The sequence below is a fragment of the Carcharhinus amblyrhynchos genome, chromosome 11 (assembly GCF_965287045.1).
Source record: "Carcharhinus amblyrhynchos chromosome 11, sCarAmb.v2.hapA, whole genome shotgun sequence".
NCBI lineage: Eukaryota > Metazoa > Chordata > Chondrichthyes > Carcharhiniformes > Carcharhinidae > Carcharhinus > Carcharhinus amblyrhynchos.
Window position 1 is genome coordinate 92,372,343 of NC_137334.1, and position 20,920 is coordinate 92,393,262.

General features: G+C 47.2%; 1 protein-coding gene across 1 annotated transcript in view; it reads left to right on the forward strand.

Annotated features, from left to right (window-relative positions):
* Positions 1 to 20,920, forward strand: part of stk11ip (serine/threonine kinase 11 interacting protein) — a 105,902-nt gene that overhangs the window by 16,745 nt on the left and 68,237 nt on the right. Inside the window, exons 3-11 of the mRNA XM_080199580.1 lie at positions 3,022 to 3,224; positions 5,234 to 5,308; positions 8,021 to 8,116; positions 9,913 to 10,020; positions 11,532 to 11,603; positions 12,997 to 13,126; positions 14,369 to 14,472; positions 15,218 to 15,307; positions 19,228 to 19,269. Of these exons, the coding sequence (XP_080055706.1) occupies positions 3,022 to 3,224; positions 5,234 to 5,308; positions 8,021 to 8,116; positions 9,913 to 10,020; positions 11,532 to 11,603; positions 12,997 to 13,126; positions 14,369 to 14,472; positions 15,218 to 15,307; positions 19,228 to 19,269 (920 nt within the window). The remainder of the gene's footprint in view (positions 1 to 3,021; positions 3,225 to 5,233; positions 5,309 to 8,020; positions 8,117 to 9,912; positions 10,021 to 11,531; positions 11,604 to 12,996; positions 13,127 to 14,368; positions 14,473 to 15,217; positions 15,308 to 19,227; positions 19,270 to 20,920) is intronic.

A 20,920-nucleotide genomic window follows, 5' to 3' on the forward strand; every position in this document is an offset into this window, starting at 1 on the left:
TGTGAAGAAGATAGTGCAGGACTTCAAAAGGACATAGCCAAGTTGGAAAGTTTGGAAAGGTGAAATTCAGTGCGAAGAAATGTTCATTTTAGGAGGGACAGAGAGACAATATGCAATAAAGGGGATGTTTCTAAAAGGGACGCAGGAGAAGAGGGGTCTGGGTGTGTATGGAGAAGTCATTCAAGGTGACAGAACAGGTTGAGGCAGCAATAAATATAGAGTGCAAAAACATGGAGCTTATGTTGAATTGGTATTAGACACTAGCTCAGCCTCACCTGAGTATGGTATCCAGTGCTGGGTGCCACAGTTCAGAAAGCATTGAGGGAGTGCAGAAAAGATTCACCAGAACAGTTCCAGGGATGAGGGACTTAAGGTATGAGGGTAGATTGGACAGTTTATGATTCTTCTTTGGAGAAGATTGAGAGGAGATTTGATGAGGGGCCTGGACAGGGTAGGTGGTAGAAACTATCTCCCCTCATGAAAGAGGGGGCATAAATTTAAAGTAATTGACAAAAGAAGGATAAGTGAAGTGAGGAAAATGTTTCACGCAGGGTCTGGAGTGTTCCGCCTGAGAGTGTGGTGGAGATAGGTCATTTGGAATATTCACAAGGGAATCGGACTGTTCCCTAGAAACATAGAAAAAAACTACAGCACAAACAGGCCCTTCGGCCCACAAGTTGTGCCGAACATATCCCTATGTACTAGTCTTACCTATAATCCTTTATCTTACTAAGTCCCATGTACTTATCCAAAAGTCTCTTAAAAGATCCAATCGAATCCGCCTCCACCACGACTGCCGGCAGCCGATTCCACGCACCCGCCACCCTCTGAGTGAAAAACGTACCCCTGACACCTCCTCTGTAACTACTCCCCAGCACCTTAAACCTGTGTCCTCTTATAAGAAATAGGAGTAGGAGCAGGAGTAGGCCATCTAGCCCCTCGAGCCTGCCCCGCCATTCAATAAGACCATGGCTGATCTGTCGTGGCTCAGTTCCACTTTCCCGCCCTCTCCCCATAACCCTTAATCCCCTCTCTTATCAAAAACCCATCAACCCGCGTCTTAAAAATATTTAGCGAGGCAGCCTCCACCACTTCAACGGGCAGAGAATTCCCGAGATTCACCACCCTTTGAGTGAAGAAGTTCCTCCTCAACTCCGTTCTAAACCGCCCCCCCTTTATCCTGAGGCTGTGCCCCCGAGTCCTACTGTCTTTTTTGAGCGGGAAGAGTCTCTCCACCTCTAACCTATCCATCCCATTCATCATCTTATACGTCTCAATGAGATCTCCCCTCATTCTTCTAAACTCTAACGAGTACAAGCCTAGTTTATTCAGCCTCTCCTCATAGCTCAACCCCCTCAACTCCGGCATCAGCCTAGTAAACCTCCTCTGCACTCCCTCCAAGGCCAAAATATCTTTGCGCAGGTGCGGCGCCCAAAACTGCACACAGTACTCCAGCTGCGGCCTCACCAATGCCCTATACAGCTGCAGCAAGACCTCCCTACTTTTATATTCAATCCCCCTCGCTATGAAGGCCAGCATCCCATTCGCCTTCCTGACCACCTGCAAGCTGAGTTTTTGCGACTCATGCACAAGGACCCCGAGGTCCCTCTGCACCGTCGCCTGCTGCAGTTTTTCGCCACGTAAGTAATAGTCCTTCCTACCATTATTCCTACCAAAGTGGACCACCTCACACTTGCCAACATTAAATTCCATTTGCCATTTCCTGGCCCATTCGCCCAGCCTACCTAGATCCTTCTGCAGACTCTCCACACCCTCCGCACAATTTACCGTTCCCCCAATCTTGGTGTCATCAGCAAATTTCGACACCCTACACTCGGTTCCCTCCTCCAGATCATCTATATAAATGGTAAAAAGCTGAGGCCCCAGCACCGACCCTGGGGCACTCCACTAGTCACCACCCGCCAATCCAAATAGCACCCGTTGACCCCCACTCTCTGCCTCCTATTTGACAACCAATCCTCTATCCACGCTAACACCCTACCCCCAACTCCATGTCCCTCGACCTTCTGCAATAACCTCTTGTGAGGTACTTTGTCAAACGCCTTCTGAAAATCCAGAAAGACCACATCCACCGGCTCTCCTCTATCCACCGCCCTAGACACATCCTCATAGAACTCCAGTAAATTTGTCAGACACGACTTCCCTTTAATGAAACCGTGCTGCGTCTGGGAAAAAGACTCTGTGAGAATCCACTCGATCAATACCTCTCAACATCTTATAGACCTCTATCAGGTCACCTCTCACCCTTTGTCCCTCTAAGGAGAAAAGACCGAGCTACCTGACAAGGAAAATTGTGCAGGGTTACAGGGTGAAGACTGAGGAGCCTCAGAGTCTCTGTGACTTCTTCCTCCACCATTTTCTTATGTTCCTATGTTATGAATACTCACTGGAGACAGGTTGTGGGGTGAGTGTCACCATTCCTTCTATACATTTTCACTAGATGTGGGAGTCACTGGTTAGTCCGGTGTTTATTGCCCATCCCTATTTGTCCTTGGGAAAGTGGTGATGAGCTGCTTCCCTGAAACACTGCAATCCATGTGGTGTAGGTACACCCACAGTGCTGTTAGGGAGGGTGTTCCAGATTTACGACCCAGCGACAGCGAAGAGATGATATGTTTCCAAGTCAGGATTGTGTGTGGCTTGAAGGGGGACTTGCGAGTGATGGTGTTTCCGTGCATTTGCTGTCCTTGTACTTCTAGGTGGTAGAGATCAGGGGTTTGGAGGGTGCTGCCAAAGGAACCTTGGTGAGTTGCTGTGGTGCATCTTGTAAATGATATCCACAGCTGTTACTATGTGTTGGTGATGGAGGGCGTATCTATTGAAGGTGGTGCCAGTCAAGTGGGCTGCTTTGTCCTGGATGGTTTTGAGCTTCTTGTGTTGTTGGAGCTGCACCCATCCAGGCAAGTGGAGATGTTGCAATGCTATGTTGCTTGTTGGACATGTCCACTTACGGGAAGCTTAGTTACATGTGTGAATGTATATCTTGTGCCCTTTATGCAGGTGACTCTGTACTGAGTGGGACAAGTACTCTGTCGCTATTAACTGTCGGCCTCCAACTCCTCCACAATCTCTTTGAACAACATCTTCTACCACGCAAGTACCAGCATGGATTCATCGCCCTGCCCTCCCATCCCTCTGATACTGCCTCAGTCCTTGAGGTGCAGTTCCTTTTCGATGTTCTGCAGAAAACCGTCTCGCTAAAGGTTGGTGAAACATTGCTGATTTTAGTTTTGATGTATTCATTCTGTTTAAAACTTGTGGGTTGAATTTCCATTGATAGTTTCATTCACAAGGTTTTCAACTCGGGGAAGTGTCTTTTTGGTTTTCTGGTGCACTTAGATTGAGTGTAGATTCTTTTGCTAATGTACATAGTTTCTTCCAGGTTCAGAATAAAGCTTCCTCTACACTGTCCCCATCGAACATTCCCAGGACGTGTGCAGCACAGGGTTAGATACAGAGTAGAGCTCCCTCTTAAAACATAGTGTTCAATTCTGGTTGCCACACTACCAGAAGGATGTGGAGGCTTTGGAGAGGGTACAGAAAAAATTTACCAGGACGTTGCCTGGTATGGAGGGCATTAGTTATGAAGAGAGGTTGGAGAAATTTGATTTGTTCTCACTGAAATGACAGAGGTTAACGAGTGAACTGATAGAAGTCTACAAGATTATGAGGGACATGGACGGACTGGATAGTCAGAAGCTTTTTCCCAGAGTCAGTTACTAGAGGGCATAGGTTTATAGTGCAAGGGGCAAGGTTTAAAGGGGATGAACAAGGGAAGTTTTTTACACAGAGGGTGGTGGGTGCCTGGAACTTGGGAGAGGTAGTGGAAACAGATACAATATTGGCCTTTTAAGGGGTGTCTTGACAAATAGATGAGTAAGATGAGAATGGAGGGATGTGGCCCCTGGAAGGGTGGTGGGTTTTAGTTCAGTTGGGCAGCATGGTCGGTGCAGGCTTGGAGAGCCAAAGGGCCTGTTTCTGTGCTGTAATGTTCTTTGTTCTACACTGTCCCTATCAAACACTCCCAGGCCAGGTACAGTACACGGTTAGATGCAGAGTCAATCTCCCTCTACACTGTCCCCCATCAAACACTCCCAGGACAGATACAGCACGGGGTTAGATACAGAGTAAAGCTCTCTCTACACTGTCCCCAACAAACGTGAGGGCAGGTAAGAAAGTTAATAGAATGTTAGCATTTACTGAGAGGAGAATTGAATACAACAGTAGGGAGGTTTTGCTTCACTTTTGAGACCATATCTGAAGTACTAAATGCAGAATTGGCTTCCTCATTAAAGGAAGGATATAAATACATTGGAAACAGTTCAGAGAAGGACTGATTCTTGGGATTGGCAGATTGTCTTATGAGAAAAGGTTTTGCAGGCTGAGTCTGTATCCTCTGGAATTTAGAAGAGTAAGTAGCTGAAACGTTAAGATCCCGAGAGTTTTTGACAAAGTAGATGTGGAGAGAATGTTCCCTCTCGTGGGAGAATCTAGAACTAGGGATCACCGTTTAAAAATAAGGGGTTGTTCAGTTAAGACAGAGAAGAGTAGAAATTCTTTGAGGTTCCTGGGTCTTTCAAACTCCCTTCCTCAAAGGTGTGGAGATGCCGGCTTTTGACTGGGTTGGGGCACGGTAAGAAGTCTCACAACACCAGGTTAAAGTCCAAAGGGTTTATTTGGAATCACAAGCTTTTGAAGTGCCACTCCTTCCTCAGCCACTTATCTGATGAAGGAACAATGCTCCGAAAGCTCATGACTCCAAATGAACAAAGAATAAAGAAAGAACAAAGAAAATTACAGCACAGGAACGGGCCCTTCGGCCCTCCAGGCTTGCACCGACCATGCTGCCTGACTGAACTAAAAACCCCTACCCTTCCGGGGGCCACATCCCTCTATTCCCATCCTATTCATGAAAGAACAGGGAAAAAATTTGTTGGACTTTAACCTGGTGTTGTGAGTTTTTTCTTTCGTCAAAAAACGGTGAATGCAGGATCTTTAAATATTTTAAGGCAGTGATAGATTGATTCTTGATAATCCAGGGGTTAAAGGTTATTGAGGATAGGCAGAAATGTGAAACTGGAGTTACATTAGATCAACCATGATTTTGAAAGGCAGAGCAGGAACTGAATGCCTTAGTGCCTTTTCATGTGGCCTTGTATACTAGGCCTCTATGTGTCTCTGTCTCTGTGTAATACCACTTCTTTTGTTCCAGTTGGTACATCCCCCAGGACCTAAACTCCAGACGCCTGTGAGGATCATGGCTTTTAAATCTCTCCGATTCTTAGAGGTATGCTTATTGCGAAGTTCCCTTCCAGCCTGGGTTAGTGTGTGAGCACCCCTCCTCATCTCAGCTGCTTGAAAGCATGGTAACCATGTAGACCCGCAGGTTCCTGATCTCGGCTGGAAGCTAGGAGGTGATTGACCTCCGTTCCAGCCTTGCTGAGCAAAGGTAATGCTGAGATGCGGGGTGGGTGGCAGTATTGGGGGTCGTGATTTGTGGTTCCTGATGGGAGTCCCTACTGGGAAACCTGTACACGAGAGTGTGGGGTGATGACTGGATTGCGTTTACCTGCAATATTCCTTGATGAGCTGCAGCAGCAAGTCAATACTTATACAGCACCTTAAACATCTCGAGGTACTGTAAAAAGTAAATATCAGGACAGAAGGACAATAGCCTCATCAAAGGGGTTGACTTTATAGACCATTGTATTTGATCGCTCTCTTGTGTCTATGTGACCTGACCTTGTGCTGGTCCCACCCTCACTGTCTGACTCTCCTGCTGGTGTTCCGGTTCAGCATCTGGGATCTGATCTCTGAATGGGCAAAACCTCATGAAATAGCTACAGCTTATAATGATATAGCACCTCTACTGAAACATACAAAGGGCTTTCGTGCGAAGTATGACAATGAGTCACATCTTAGGACAGATGATCTAAAGCTTGGTCAACTCTGCTTCAAGATGGTGCTGGAATATGGTGACTTCTTGCAAGTTGTGCTCAGCATACCCTCTAATTCTATTACTCTCCTTCCATGTATTCTAACTCTTTTAAACTCTCTAGCAATGATCTTTCTCTGCACCCTAGCTGTGGCTGTAATGCTACATTCTGCACTCTCTCCTTTCCTTCTCTGAAAGGTATGCTTTGTCTATATAGCGCGCAAGGAACAGTACTTTTCTCTGTATGCTAATGCATGTGACAATAAATCAAACCAAAACGAGGTAGGTTTTAAGGCCTTAAAAGGAGGAAAGTGGAATGGGGATGGATGTTGATGGGAGTGTACGGGGGGAGGGCAGAGCCATAGAGATTTACAGCATGGAAACAGGCTCTTCAGCCCAACTTGTCAATGCCGCCATTTTTGAACCCTGAAGCTAGTCCCAATTGCCCACATTTGACTCATATCCCTCTATACTCATCTTATCTATGTAACTGTCTAAACAATTTTTAAAAGACAAAATTGTACTACCAACTCTGGCAGCTCGTTCCATACACTCACCTCTGTGTGAAAAAATTGCTCCTTTGGACATTTTTGTATCTCTCCCCTCTCACCTTAAACCGATGCCCTCTAGTTTTAGACTCCCCTACCTTTGGGAAAAGATATTGACGATCTAATTGATCATTGTTTTATAGACCTCTATCACATCACGCCTCAGCCTCCTACACTCCAGAGAAAAAAGTCCCAGTTTATCCAGGCTCTCCTTATAACTCAAACTATCAGGTCCCGGTTGTATCCTAGTAAATCTTTTCTGCACTCTTTCTAGTTTAATATCTTCTCTATAATAGGGTGACCAGAACTGTACACAGTATTCCAAGTGTGGCCTTACCAATGCCTTGTACAACTTCGTAAATTTCGTAGATTGTACAACTTCAACAAGACGTCCCAACTCCTGTATTCGATGTTCTGACCAATGAAACCAAGCATGCCGAATGCTGCCTTCACCACTCTGTCCACCTGTGACTCCACTTTCAAGGAGCAATGGACACTTACCCCTAGATCTCTTTGTTCTGTAACTCTCCCCAGTGCCCTACCATTAACTGAGTAAGTCCTGCCCTGGTTCAATCTACCAAATGTATCACTTTGCATTTATCTAAATTAAACTCCAGAACGTGGGGCCTAGGCAACTGAAGGCTGGGGCATCACTGGAGTGATTAAAATCAGGGATGCACAAGAGGCCAGAATTAAAGAAATGCAGATACCTCCAAACTGGGACTGACAGAGGCTCCACGAGGAATAAGAGCAGGAATAGAATCCTGACAGTGCAGGAGGAGGAACCCGTATCGACCCATTGAGCCTGCATCGACAGCAATCCTGTCCAGGCCCTATCCCCATAATCCCACATATTTACCCTGCTAGTCCCCTTGGCACTAATGGGCAGTTTAGCATGGCCAATCAACCTACCCTGTTCATCTTTGGACTGTGTGGAGGGAACTTGGAGGAACACGTTCAGATGTGGGGAGAATGTGTAGACTCCACACAGACATTGGGAATTGAACCCCGGTCCCTGGCACTGAGAGACCGTAGTACTAACCACTGTGTCGCCCCCCCCCCCCCCCTTTCAGACCTTTCCACCCATCAAGCCTGTTCCTCCATTCAGCTGAGCTTGGGTTTCAGTTCTGTCTTCCTACCTGCTCGCTGTGGTCCCTTAATTCCCTGTCTACCCCGACCTTAAGTATAATCAACGATGGAGCATCCAGAAGGTTGGCAATAAGGAGGAGCAAATCTGTGGAGGACTTTGAAAATGAGGATGTGAATATAGGTCAGCGAACACAGTGGGTGATAGAATGGAACTTGCAGCGAGTTAGAGCTATGAAGTTCTGCATTCTAACAGGGTTATCTATGAGTGTAAGGGACATTGTTTGGATGGTATGTCGTTAACATGCAGGGTGCAGTGCCGGTTAGCCTGTTAGTGCGAGATCTGATCAGTATCAATGATGAGGATTGAATTGACTGTTTCTCTGGCACGGCCAGTGGAGACCTCACCTCTGTCTGCTTTTCTTTCCAGTTGAAACGGGTCCCTCCCCACTGCCTGGAAGGGCTACGGGGGGTCTATACACGGCTGGAGATTCTGGTCTGTTCGAGCTGCATCAACACTATCGCGGTGAGGCCACATCCTCGATCAAACACGGTTGCAACAAGATCACGCCCGTCAACCATCTCAAATGTTTAAAACTTAATATAAGGAAAGGCTTGGCATTTGTGTAGCACCTTTCCCATCCTCTGCATGCCCCCAGCACATTACAGCTGGTTAAGGTTTTGAAATGCAGCCACTGTTGCAGCGTGGGAGACTGGGCCATGAATCTGTGCACAGAAAGATCCCGCAAACAGCAAATGGGTAGTTTGTACTACGTCGAGTGTAAAACAACAACTTAATGACATCACTATCAAAATAATGTGATCAGCTCTGAAAGGAGCCAGCACCCTATTTTTAAGTATATAACATCCACTCAGTAGCTGTAGGACGGAGTAACAACACTTAAATAAACATCTTGACCTTAAAACTGTGGTGCTGGTGGAGAGATAAATATTAACCAGAGATTTCAGCCGTTCTTGGGGAATAAATCGGTCATAATCATATTGAATGGCAGACTCATGCTCAGAGTGCTGATTGTGCCCCTACTTCTTTTTAAATTATTCCACACAATCTTTTTAAGCACCTGAGAAGGCAGACGGGGGTGTTGTTTTAACAATTCCTCTGGGAGATGGCACCTACAGCAGTGCAGCACTCTCTCAGCACTGCACTGTATGGATCTCTGGACTGGGATCTCGAGTCAGGGCCTGTTGAGACCTATAAAGAGCGTGTACCCATTTAATAGAAATACTCTGGTGTGGTCATCGTCACGTGAACGGGAGCTGCAGAGCCCGGAACTCACGGAGGATTCATACTTCCTTTCAGTCTTGAGGGAATTGCAGCAAAATCAGGCAGATGGATTCAGGTGTAGGTCAGCCACAATCTAATCGAATGGGCAGAATGGCCTTCTCTACTCTAAAGGAGTTTAAATCATACGGGCAGGTTGCAGAGACTTGGTTTCTGTGCCCTCGAATTTAGAAAACTTCTGGGTGATTTCATCAAAGCATTCCAATTGGTAAGAGTATTCGATCAATTCGATAGCAGAATGGTTTCCTTTGGTGGGGAGAGTTCAGAGCAAGTAAGCAGAACCTTAAAATTAGCACTACATGATCCAGGGTTGGTGTCAGAATGCATTTCCTCACAGGACAGCAGAAATCCAGCACTCTGTGTCCCCAAAAGGGCCCTGGATGCTAAAGTAAAGTTTATTTATTAGTCTTAAGTCGGCTTACATTAACACTGCAATGAAGTTACTGTGAAAATCCCCTAGTCACCACACCCTGGCGCCTGTTCGGGTACACTGAGGGAGAATTTAGCACAGCCAATGCACCCTAACCAGCACGTCTCTCAGACTGTGGGAGGAAACCCACGCAGACACGGGGAGAATGTGCAAACCACACAGACCGTGACCCAAGCTGGGAATCGAACCCGGGTCCCTGGTGTGGTGAGGCGGCAGTGCTAACCACTGTGCTACTGCGATGCTGGAGCTCAGTTGGAACGTTTGAGGTTGAGGAAGGACTTTTGCTGTGTTGTGATTTCAAGGGAAAGGAGGTTAAAATGGAGTTGAGATACACACCAGCAATGAGCTAACTGAATCGTGTGAGCGGGCTGGAGGCATGTGAACATGAACACCAGATCAGGTATTGCTGTCATTCTCACCAGGCTAGCCTGGCAGTGTTAGTGTGTGGGAGCAGTGGGTGATTCTAGCTGCGTTGCTTGCACAACATTTCCTTCCACTGAGTAGCTGTAGGGGGGATAACAACACTTAAATGAACATCTCGATCTTAAATCTGTGTGCTCTCTCTCTCTCTCCCTCCCCCCTGGGGCAGGAAATTATCTCAGTCTGTGGCGGGGATCTGAGCTCTGCGCTCCCGTGGCTCGATTTGCACACTCTTAATTTCAGCAACAATTTCATCGCATCACTGGACAGCTCGCTGGTAAGGCTCTTCACCAGAGTTTCCTTTTGTTAGTCTGTCCAAGCACTGTCTATATAAAGGGTAGTGCTGTAATACAGATCAGCTCATTACCAGTTACCATTGCTGCTCTCCATGGAGTCGGATGGTATCAGCTATCCAGGACTGAAAAAGACATCAGGATTTTTCTCCTTCACCTCCATTCAGTCAATTTTATGATTTTATGTTCCACACCTGTAACAAATACTGGAGAGAGAATTATGTTTGACTCCAAACACTCCCAGTAGAGGTACAGCACGGGGTTAGATACAGAGTAAAGCTCCCTCTACACTGTCCCCTATCAAACACTCCCAGGACAGGCACAGCACAGGGTTAGATACAGAGTAAAGCTCCCTCTACACTGTCCCCATCAAACACTCCCAGGGCAGGTACAGCACGGGGTTAGATACAGAGTAAAGCTCCCTCTACACTGTCCCCATCAAACACTCCCAGGACAGGTACAGCACGGGGTTAGATACAGAGTAAAGCTCCCTCTACACTGTCCCCATCAAACACTCCCAGGGCAGGTACAGCATGGGGTTAGATACAGAGTAAAGCTCCCTCTACACTGTCCCCTATCAAACACTCCCAGGACAGGCACAGCACAGGGTTAGATACAGAGTAAAGCTCCCTCTACACTGTCCCCCCATCAAACACTCCCAGGACAGGCACAGCACAGGGTTAGATACAGAGTAAATCTCCCTCTACACTGTCCCCATCAAACACTCCCAGGACAGGTACAGCACGGGGTTAGATACAGAGTAAAGCTCCCTCGACACTCCGTCCATCAGATACTCCCAGGACAGCTGCACACGGGGTTAGATACAAAATAAAGCTTCCTCTACCCTGTTATTATCACACTCTCAGGGTTACTGATGAAATTTGAATTCAATAAAAATGTGGAATTAAAAGTCTAATGAGAACCATGAATCCATTGTCAATAGTAAAGATATGTCTGGTCCATTAATTTCCTTTAGGGAAGGAAGCCTGCCGTCTTTACATGTAATTCCAGGCCCACAGCAATGTGGTTGACTCTGTAATGATCACTCAAGTTAGTTCAGGGCAATTGGTAATGGACAATGGTTTCGTGGTCATCATTTAGACTTATAATTCCAGATTTTTACTGAATTCAAATTTCATCATCTGCTGTGCTGGGATTCGAACACAGATCCCCAGAGCATTACCCTGGGTCTCTGGGTTACTAGTCCATATCAGTACCACTAGGCTGCTGCCTGCACCCTTAATGATGCATTAGGAATGTAGGTGGCAGTGACAGAGTCAACATTTGCTGCCCATGGTTAATTGCACTTGAGAATTGAATTCAGCCCCTGCGTTTGTCGCGGTGGGGCTTGAACTCGTGCCTGCGTACCATTATTCCCGGGCTCTGGAATATTAATCCAGTAGCATAAACACCTTGCTATTGTAACCCATTGACCGTAGATGCACTATGATGTCTCTTCTGTACCACTTCTCGGGGCTGTTCTTGTTTCTCACAGGCCCTGCTCAGTGTGCTGCGAATTCTGGACCTAAGTCACAATCAAATCCGGGACTGTGCAGAAAATCTGAAGGTGAGAAACTCTTGACCGTGGTCGGTGATTGTGCGCCACACCAGCAGCTCTGGCACGTGGAGTTTTGCTGAGAGAGGAAAACTGTGTTTGAAATCAGGACATATCTTCAGAGTCAGACCAGTGAATAATGGAGCCAGGTGGTTCAACCTATGTTGAACAGCAATGGTGGGGAGTGTGGGTACTGCAGTGGCGGTGAGATAGGATGAGAGGGTGCGGATGCGGGGTGACGGATGCATTAGCCAGTAATCGGGAGTGGTGAAGAGGGCTTTAGCAAGCCACTTTGTTATATCAAACACTTCAAAGGAAGAAAATCAGACCGACCACCTGTCATCGACCTCAGCAACAGAAACGACAACAGCAAACCCAGCCCTGTCAACACGTAAAGTCTTCCTTACTAAGATCTAGGGACTTGTATCAAAATTGGGAGAGCTGTCTCACAGACTAGTCAAACAACATGATATAGTCATATTCATGTAATCATACAGATAATGTCCCAGGCACCACCATCACTATTCCTGAGTATGTCCTGTCTCAGGGGCAGCACAGTGGTATACAATCAGGAGGGAGTTGCCCTGGGAATCCTTAACATCGACTGTGGGCCCTATGAAGTCTCGTGGCGTCAGGCCAAACTCGCCCCCTGACCCCACAAAGCCTGTCCACCGTCTACAAGGTGTACGTCATGAGTGTGATGGAATATTTTTGAATTGCCTGGATGGGTGCAGTTCCAACGACACTCAAGAAGCTCAACACCATCCAGGACAAAGCAGTACACTTGATTGGCACCACATCCACAAGCATTCACTCCATCCACCACCAACAGAGTGGCAGCAGCATGTACTATCTACAAGGTGCCCTGCAGCAATTCAAGCTTCTTTTGGCAGCACCTTCCAAATCTGAGAATGCTGCCATCTTACCCGACACATAGCAACAGACACACAGGAATGGAGGTTTCCTTTCAAGTCACTCACCATCCTGACTTGGAAATAAATTGCCAATCCTTCACTGTCACTGGGTCAAAATCCTGGAACTCCCCCTCTGACAGCTCTGGTGGGGCACCCTTGCAGTGGGAGGCAGCTCACCGTCACCTTCACAAGCAATTAAGGATGGGCGATAAATGCTGATCTAGCCAACATAAATGAATATGTTAAAAAAAAATGGATAGTAGATGAGTGCTGGGTGAAAGGGGGCATTAACCAGCAACTGGGGGGAGGGGGGGTGCAGGATGAGGGGTGTTGGATGATGATGGGGCCCTAATTGGTAGCAGTCAGTGGATATTCAGTAACGATGTGGTCAAATTTGTCCGCACGGTCTCGCATCCCAGTAACTGTCTGTGGCTCAAATTGAAGCCTTTCTCTTTCTAACTCCTGCTCTCTCTAACTCTCCTCGCCTCCAGCCCCTGTCCGAACTGGAATATGTGAACTTGAGCTACAATCTTCTGGAGAAAGTGCCCGTCTTCAGCTCCTGCTCTAGAGTTCAGCTGACCACTCTGCTGCTGCGTAACAATGAATTGGAGACTATCAATGGTAAGACTGATGCTGTAGGAGTTATTAGGCTGAGGATTTAAAATGGTTCAATTTGTGCAAGAACATGGCAGGGTCAGGCAGACCCAATTCTCTCTCTCGGAAAATTGTTTTTTCTGGGAAACATTGGTGTAGCTCACTGGATGAGTAATCCAGAGGTCCAGGCTAAAGCTGTGGGCGCACAGATTCAAATCCCACCATGGCAACTGGTTTAATTTAAATTCAGTCAATAAATCTGGAATATAAAGCTCTGATTGTAAAAGTACATCCGGTTCACTTTATGGAAGGAAATCTGCCATCCTGACCTGGTCTGGCCTAGATATGACTCCAAACCCACAGACTCTTAACTGCCTTCAGAAATGGCCTAGCAAGTCACTCTGTTGCACTGCACTGCTCCAGAATGGACTGCAGCAGTTCAAGGAGGCAGTTCACTCCTAACCACCACTTTGAGAGCAATTAAGGTTGGGTGGTACCCAATAACACACATCCCATAAATGATTTATTTTATAATTCAATGCTGCTTCTTTCTAGCCAACAGAGTGCTACAGAAAGGTGATGCCATTCAGCCCATCATGCCTGTGCCAGTTCTTTGAAAGTGCTATCCAATTAATCCCACTCTCCCCTCCCTCTTTCCCTATAGTGCAATAGTTGTTAAGAGTCAGACTCCCTTCAGTGCAGGAGGAGGCCATTTGGCCCATTAAGCCTGCACTGACAGCAATCTCGCCCAGGCCCTATTCCCATAACCTTGTGCATTTACCCTACTAAACCCCCTGACACTAAGATACAATTTAGCATGGCCCAAAGCCACCTAACCTGCACGTCTTTGGGAGGAAACCCATGCAGACACAGCGAGAATGTACAGACTCTGCACAGTGAGCGAGGCCAGAATTGAACCCAGGACCTTGGTGCTGTGAGGTCGCAGTGCTAACCATTGTGTTACCATGCCACCCAATTGTTTTCACCAAGTATTTATCCAATTCCCTTTGGAAAATTGTTATTGATTCTGATGGCAGCATCCCTTCTGGCAGCGTGTCCCAGAACACAACAGTGGAGTGTTTATTTAAAATAGAGTTTCACATCTCCCAATGAGAACATAAGGAATGGGAGCAGGAGGAGGCTGTTACAACAGTGACTTCACATTATAGTCTGTAAGGTCCTTCCTGGGGTGGGGTTCCTGAGATAGGTGCTAGATAATTATAAGCTTGTTCTTTCCTATGCCCTTATGATAACTTCTTCCCTTTCCAGGAGTGGAGCATTTATTGCACCTGAAACATCTGGACCTGGCATATAACATGATCTCGGAACATGCGCAGCTCTCCCCACTGTCCCAGCTACACAGTCTAAGGGAGGTAGGTGGAGGGGCAGCAGGGTTGGATGTAGGGGGGAGGATGTTTGCGGATTGGCAGGGCAGCATAGCTGCATATATCTGCATCGTGTTGGGGAATCAGCTTTGAATACGTGAACTGAGCGGAGTCTGTTGCAAATAACGTCTGGTGTTGGGAGTTTCTGATTCAATGGGCACCTCGGCTGAATGTCCATGTAACTGAGGGGCCTCGCGCTGGCAGTGGGCAGATGTTTTGTAAACCTCTGGAATCCAGGCTTGGCCTGCATCTCCTAGGCTGCAGGTGCAATGTGAAATGAAAAGGACTAATCTGAATAAAACATCCCCACCTTCCAGAGGACAATCCTGCTGGAATTTCTCCGGGAAAACAGAAAATAATGTTCCCAAAGTACAGCGGGGGGGGAGGGCACTTCTGAGAGTGAGATTGAAATCCACTAGGACAGTGTAGAGGAAGCTTTACTCTGTATCTAACCCCGTGCTGTACCTGTCCTGGGAGTGTTTGATGGGGACAGTGTAGAGGGAGCTTTACTCTGTATCTAACCCCGTGCTGTACCTGTCCTGGGAGTGTTTGATGGGGACAGTGTAGAGGAAGCATTTTTCTATTTGTTTCATTGCCCTGTGTGAATATTTCTCAGTCTGAGCAGACAGTGTCAAGCTTTGTGAGTTGTGAAATTGATTTGCCTCATTTGATTCCTCATACCCCGTCAAAACCACAGAACAGTTGGGTAACCGGCGGTGTCTTGTTTTTGCAGCTTTTCCTCGAAGGAAATCCGGTGTGTTACCAGAAAGCTCACCGACCCTGCACCATCCATCATCTTTCCCCCAAAGCAGCCTTCATGCGTGTGAGTATCTGTTGTAAGCTTGAGCTGGTATTGTCAGGATCCCCCCGGTGCTGCTCGCTGGCCTCCACCCCCTCAGGAACAGTGTTGTGCTGAGATGCTGCTGGGAACTGATTTCACTTTCTGACAAATCCCCTTGCCTCCAGTGCCTTGGATGGCTTTGTGCTGCTGTGCTCCTTCTCTGTGCTGGTAAAATGATCAATATGTTGCAGTTACCACCCCTCCCCCAACCTCCAGCCAGTTTCAGTGCCATTCCCGGGTACAATTCTTCCTCACCCCAACTGTTCATACATCTGTACCAACATTCATTCCTTCTGTAGCATTGCTTGATTCCACACCTCCCTCAGTTGACCTTTTGCTGAAACCCTCATCAGTTCTTTTGTTCCCTCTAGACTTATTCCAGTCCCCTGCTGACTGGCTGCCCAGAGTCTACCCTCTAAGCTTGAGATTGACCAAACATTTGGACGGTATGGTTAGCACCACTGTCTCACAGCGCCAGGGTCCGGGGTTCGATTCCTGGCTTAGGTCACTGTCTGCATATTCTCCTCATGTCTATTAAAGTTGAAAAGTTAATTTATTAGTCACAAGTAAGGCTTACATTAACACTTCAATGAAGTTACTGTGAAAATCCCCTAGTCGCCAAAGCCCGGCACCTGTTTGGGTTAATGCATGTCTTTCAGACTGTGGGAGGAAACCCATGCAGGCACGGGGAGAACGCGCACACACCACTGACCCAAGTCAGGAATCAAACCTGGGAGCCTGGCGCTGTGAGGCAGCAGTGCTAACCACTGTGTCACTGTGCTGCCCTTCCGTGTGGGCGTTCTCCGAGTGCTCTTGTTTTCTTCTGCATTCTGAAAGACGTGCTAATCATTTTAAGTTCTCCCTCGGTGTACTCGAACTGGAGTGTAGCGACTAGGGGATTTGCACAGTAACTTCATTGTAGTGTTAATGTAAGCCTACTTGTGACACTAATAAATAAAGATTTTACACCAAGTCCTGTTCCTCTATCTCACCCACGTACTCGCTGATCTACATTGACTCCTTATCCAGCAGTGCCTCCATTTTAAAATTCTCATCCTTCCATTTAAATGCCATTGTGTGCTCACCCCTCCCAACCTCGGTAACCTTCTTGGCCTTACAATCCTCTGAGATGCCTGCACTCCTTCAGTTCTGGCCACCTGAGCCTGCACTGCTGGTGGACGTGCCTTGAATGGCTGGATCACAAGTTCTAGGATTCCCTCGCTATCCTTCTCTGCTTAAACCCAGCGCGGAGCAAACTTTGCTCATTGATCCCAACATCTCCCATGTGGCTCGGTGTCGAATTGTGTTTGATAATGCTCGGTGAAGCACTCGACATTCTGCCATGTTAGAAATGCTACGTAAATATAGATGGTTGTTGTACTAACTTTAAGAAATGCAGGAATGTGTGGTAGTGTCACGGAAAGTGAGTGGGTGATAAACTATGGCAGATGGTGTTTAATGAGGGGAAGTGTGAGATCATCCATTTTGGATCTGAGAAATCAAACTGGATTGTTTCCTTAATTGCTGAGTGAATAGAAGCTGTGAAGAAAGCATTAACGCTACTGCCTCACAGGCTCCAGGGACCTAGGTTCGATTTCCGGCTTGGGTCACTGTTTGTGCAGAGTTTGCACGTTCTCCCCGTGTTTGTGTGGGTTTCCTCCGGGTGCTCTGGCTTCCTCCCACAGTCCAAAGATGTGTGGGTTAGGTATATTGGCTGTGCTAAATTGCGCCTTAGTGTTCTGGGATGTGTAGGTTAGAGGGTTTAGTGGAATAAGTATGTGGGGTTGCAAGGATAGGGTGCAGTTGGGATTGTTGGTGCAGATTTGATGGACTGAATGGCCTCCTTCTGCACTGTAGGGATTCTATGAAAAGAAACAAAAGGATTTGCGTGTCTGCAAGTTTAGAATTTCCTCGGCACCACTTCCTGATTATTACGATGTTCACTTGTCTCCACTGTACTCCTCACTGGGACAGTGACTGGTGCCCAACAACAAGGCCACCGACAGCATGCATTTAAAATGTACACTATCACAGTGAAACATTCTGAGATGCTTCACATGAGAGTTCGACAATGTTAGCGGTGAGCCGCATTAGGTGATCAAAAGTTTAGTCAAGAGGGAGGTTTCAGGATTATTGCAAAGGGAGACACAGAGATCTGAGAGGTTCAGAAAGGGAATTACGAAGCTTAGGGCTCAGACAGAGGAAGACACGGCCACCGATGGTGGAGTGTGGGTGAGGGCAGAAAGGGGTAATGGGGTTGATTTCCATGCTCCTAACCGCTCATTGATGTTTCAGGCTGATGAGCGCTGTTGAGTCCTGTCGAGAGAGATTGCAATTGTTGCCCATTTGCTTAAAGATCTAAGAGTTTGGATTGCCACAGCCACCCTCTCATCTCTCCCAAATTTTTACTCGCACTGACCTACCCTGGGTAGAAAGGGCTGCCACGGAACGTCATCCTCACAGTGGGGATCAAAAGGTGCCCAGGGACAGTGGGTAAAGCTGAGAATTTGTGGGTTCAATCTAACTCATAATGAGAGGTTGGATAGACTGGGACTTTCTTCTCTGGAGCATAGGAGGCTGAGGGGTGACCTTCGCTGATGACACGAAGGTCGGTGGTGTTGTGGATAGTCTGGAAGGATGGCAAAAGTTGCAGCAGGACATAAATAGGATGCAGGACTGGGCGGAGAAGTGGCAGATGGACTTCAACGCGGATAAATGCGTAGTCGTCCATTTTGGCAGAACCAACGGGATGAACGAGTACACTATCAAGGGCAGGAGTCTTGGTAGTGTTGAGGAGCAGAAGGATCTTGGAGTCCAGGTCCACAGGACTCTTAAATCGGCCTCGCAGGTGGAAGAGGTGGTCAAGAAGGCGTATGATGTACTGGCCTTCATAAATCGAGGGATTGAGTTTAGGAGTCGGGAGGTAATGCTGCAACTTTATAAGACCCTTGTCAGGCCTCATTTGGAGTACTGTGCGCAGTTCTGGTCGCCTCACTATAGGAAAGACGTAGAAGCTATTGAAAGGGTACAGAGGAGATTTACAAGGATGTTGCCTGGACTGGGAGGCATGCCTTATGAAGTTAGGTTGAGGGAACTGGGTCTCTTTTCCCTGGAGAGACGTAGGTTGAGAGGCGACCTGATAGAGGTTTATAAAATGTTGAGAGGAATAGATAGGGTGGATTCTCAGAGGCTATTTCCCCAGGTTGAAATGGTCGCTACGAGAGGACACAGGTTTAAGGTGCGGGGAGGAAAGTACAGAAGTGATGTTAGGGGTAAGTTTTTCACTCAGAGGGTGGTGAGTGAATGGAATCGGCTGCCGTCAGTGGTGGTGGAAGCGAACTCGCTGGGGTCTTTTAAAAGACTTCTGGATGAGTATATGGGGTTTTATGGGATTGGGGGTTATAGATAGGTGTTGATGTGATCGGCGCAACTCGTGGGCTGAAGGGCCTGTTTGTGCTGTAGTGTTCTATGTTCTTATAGATCTATATAATAATGAGTGGCATAGATAGGTAGATAATCAATATCTTTTCCTAAAGGTAGTGGAGTCTAAAACTAGAGGGCATAGGTTTAAGGTGAGAGGGGAGAGATACAAAAGGGTCCAGAGGGGCAATTGTTTTCTCTGACAATGGTGGTTAGTGTCTGGTATAAGCTGCCAGAGGCAGTAGTAGAGGCAGGTACAATTTTATCTTTTTAAAAGGAGGTAGACAGTTACATGGTAAGATGGGTATGGAGGGATATGGACCAAATGCAGGCAATTGGGACTAGCATAATAGTAAAAACTGGGTGGCATGGTCAAGTTGGGAGAAAGGGCCTGTTTCCATGCTGTAACCCTCCTACAATTCTACAACTCCTGATTATTTCATTGCACAGATAGTAACTCTGATCTATTCGTTCTTCTACAGCTGGTTTTGGATGGAGAGCCACTGACAATGGCGGAACTGGCGGTGAGTATACCCTCATGGTGAAACTTTCCTTATTCATCCCTTTCTCATTGGTGGATGCATTATGAATCTAGGACAGCTAAATTAGGAGTAAAGCTCCCTCTACACTGTCCCCCATCAAACACTCCCAGGACAGGTACAGCACAGGGTTAGATACAGAGTAAAGCTCCCTCTACACTGCCCCCATCAAACACTCCCAGGACAGGTACAGCACGGGGTTAGATACAGAGTAAAGCTCCCTCTACACTGTTTCCCATCAAACACTCCCAGGACAGGTACAGCACAGGGTTAGATACAGAGTAAAGCTCCCTCTACACTGTCCCCCCATCAAACACTCCCAGGACAGGTACAGCACGGGGTTAGATACAGAGTAAAGCTCCCTCTACACTGTCCCCATCAAACACTCCCAGGACAGGTACAGCACAGGGTTAGATACAGAGTAAAGCTCCCTCTACACTGTCCCCATCAAACACTCCCAGGACAAGTACACCATAGGGTCTTCTGCCCTTGGTATTGAGTGCTTTCAGCACAGAAGCACTCAGCCTATTCTGTCTGTGACTGCTCTCTGTAAAAACAACTGAGCTGGTCCCACATCCTGTCCTTGCTGCATTGCCCTCTAAATACTTTCTCATCAGGTGCTTATCCAGATCCTTTTCTGAAAGCCTTGATCGAATCTGTCTCCACCGTAACCTCAGGTCCATGCATGTGGTCGGTGCAGACTCAATGGGCCAAAGGGCCTCTTTCTGCACTGTGGGGTTTCTATGATTCATTCCAAGTCCTAACCACTCAGTGTCAACAAGGTTTTCTCGTGTTGCCTCACAGTCTTTTTGCCATTCAACTTACATCCATGTCCTCAATCCTGCCAATGGGGGCAGTTTCTCCAGAAGTACTCTGTCTAGTCCCCCTCATAGTTTTAAACACCCCTACCAAATCCCCCCCACTCACCCTACTCTAAGTAGAATAACCCAAATAACTGAGCTCCCTCATCCTTCTAACAATTCTCGGATTCTGATCTCTACCATCAAGCTTGTGTAGTTCCAGAGGCCCCCTAGATGCTCGTATGTCCCAATCATAGAACCCTACAGTGCTGAAAGAGGCCCTTGGCCCATCGAGCCTGCACTGAACACAATCCCATCCAGGCCCTACCCCTACATATTATACCCACTAATCCCTCTAACCTACACATCCCTGTGTACTAAGGGGCAATTTCTTAGCACGGCCAATCAACCTAACCCGCATATCTTTGGACTGTGGAAGGAAACCCACGCAGACATGAGGACAATGTGCAAACTCCACACAGACAATGACCCGAAACAGGAATCAAACCCAGGACCCTGGAGCTGTGAAGCAGCAGTGCTAACCACTGTGCTACCATGCCACCCCTAAGAGGAGTTCGCAGTTGCCCGTGAAGTTGCTCAGGTTGGATAATTAGGCATGGGCTCTCAAAATAGAAGTAGGAATAGATCAAATGCCTCATCAAACCATTCAACTTGACCACGGATGATCTTGGGCGTTAACCCCCCTTTCCTGCCATCTGCCCACATTTCTTAATTCGCCGTTAGACCAAAACTCAGTCAATCTCAGCCTCAAATGGATTCAACGATGGAGCATCCACAACTCTGGAATTTGCTATTCCAAAGATTCACAACCCTTT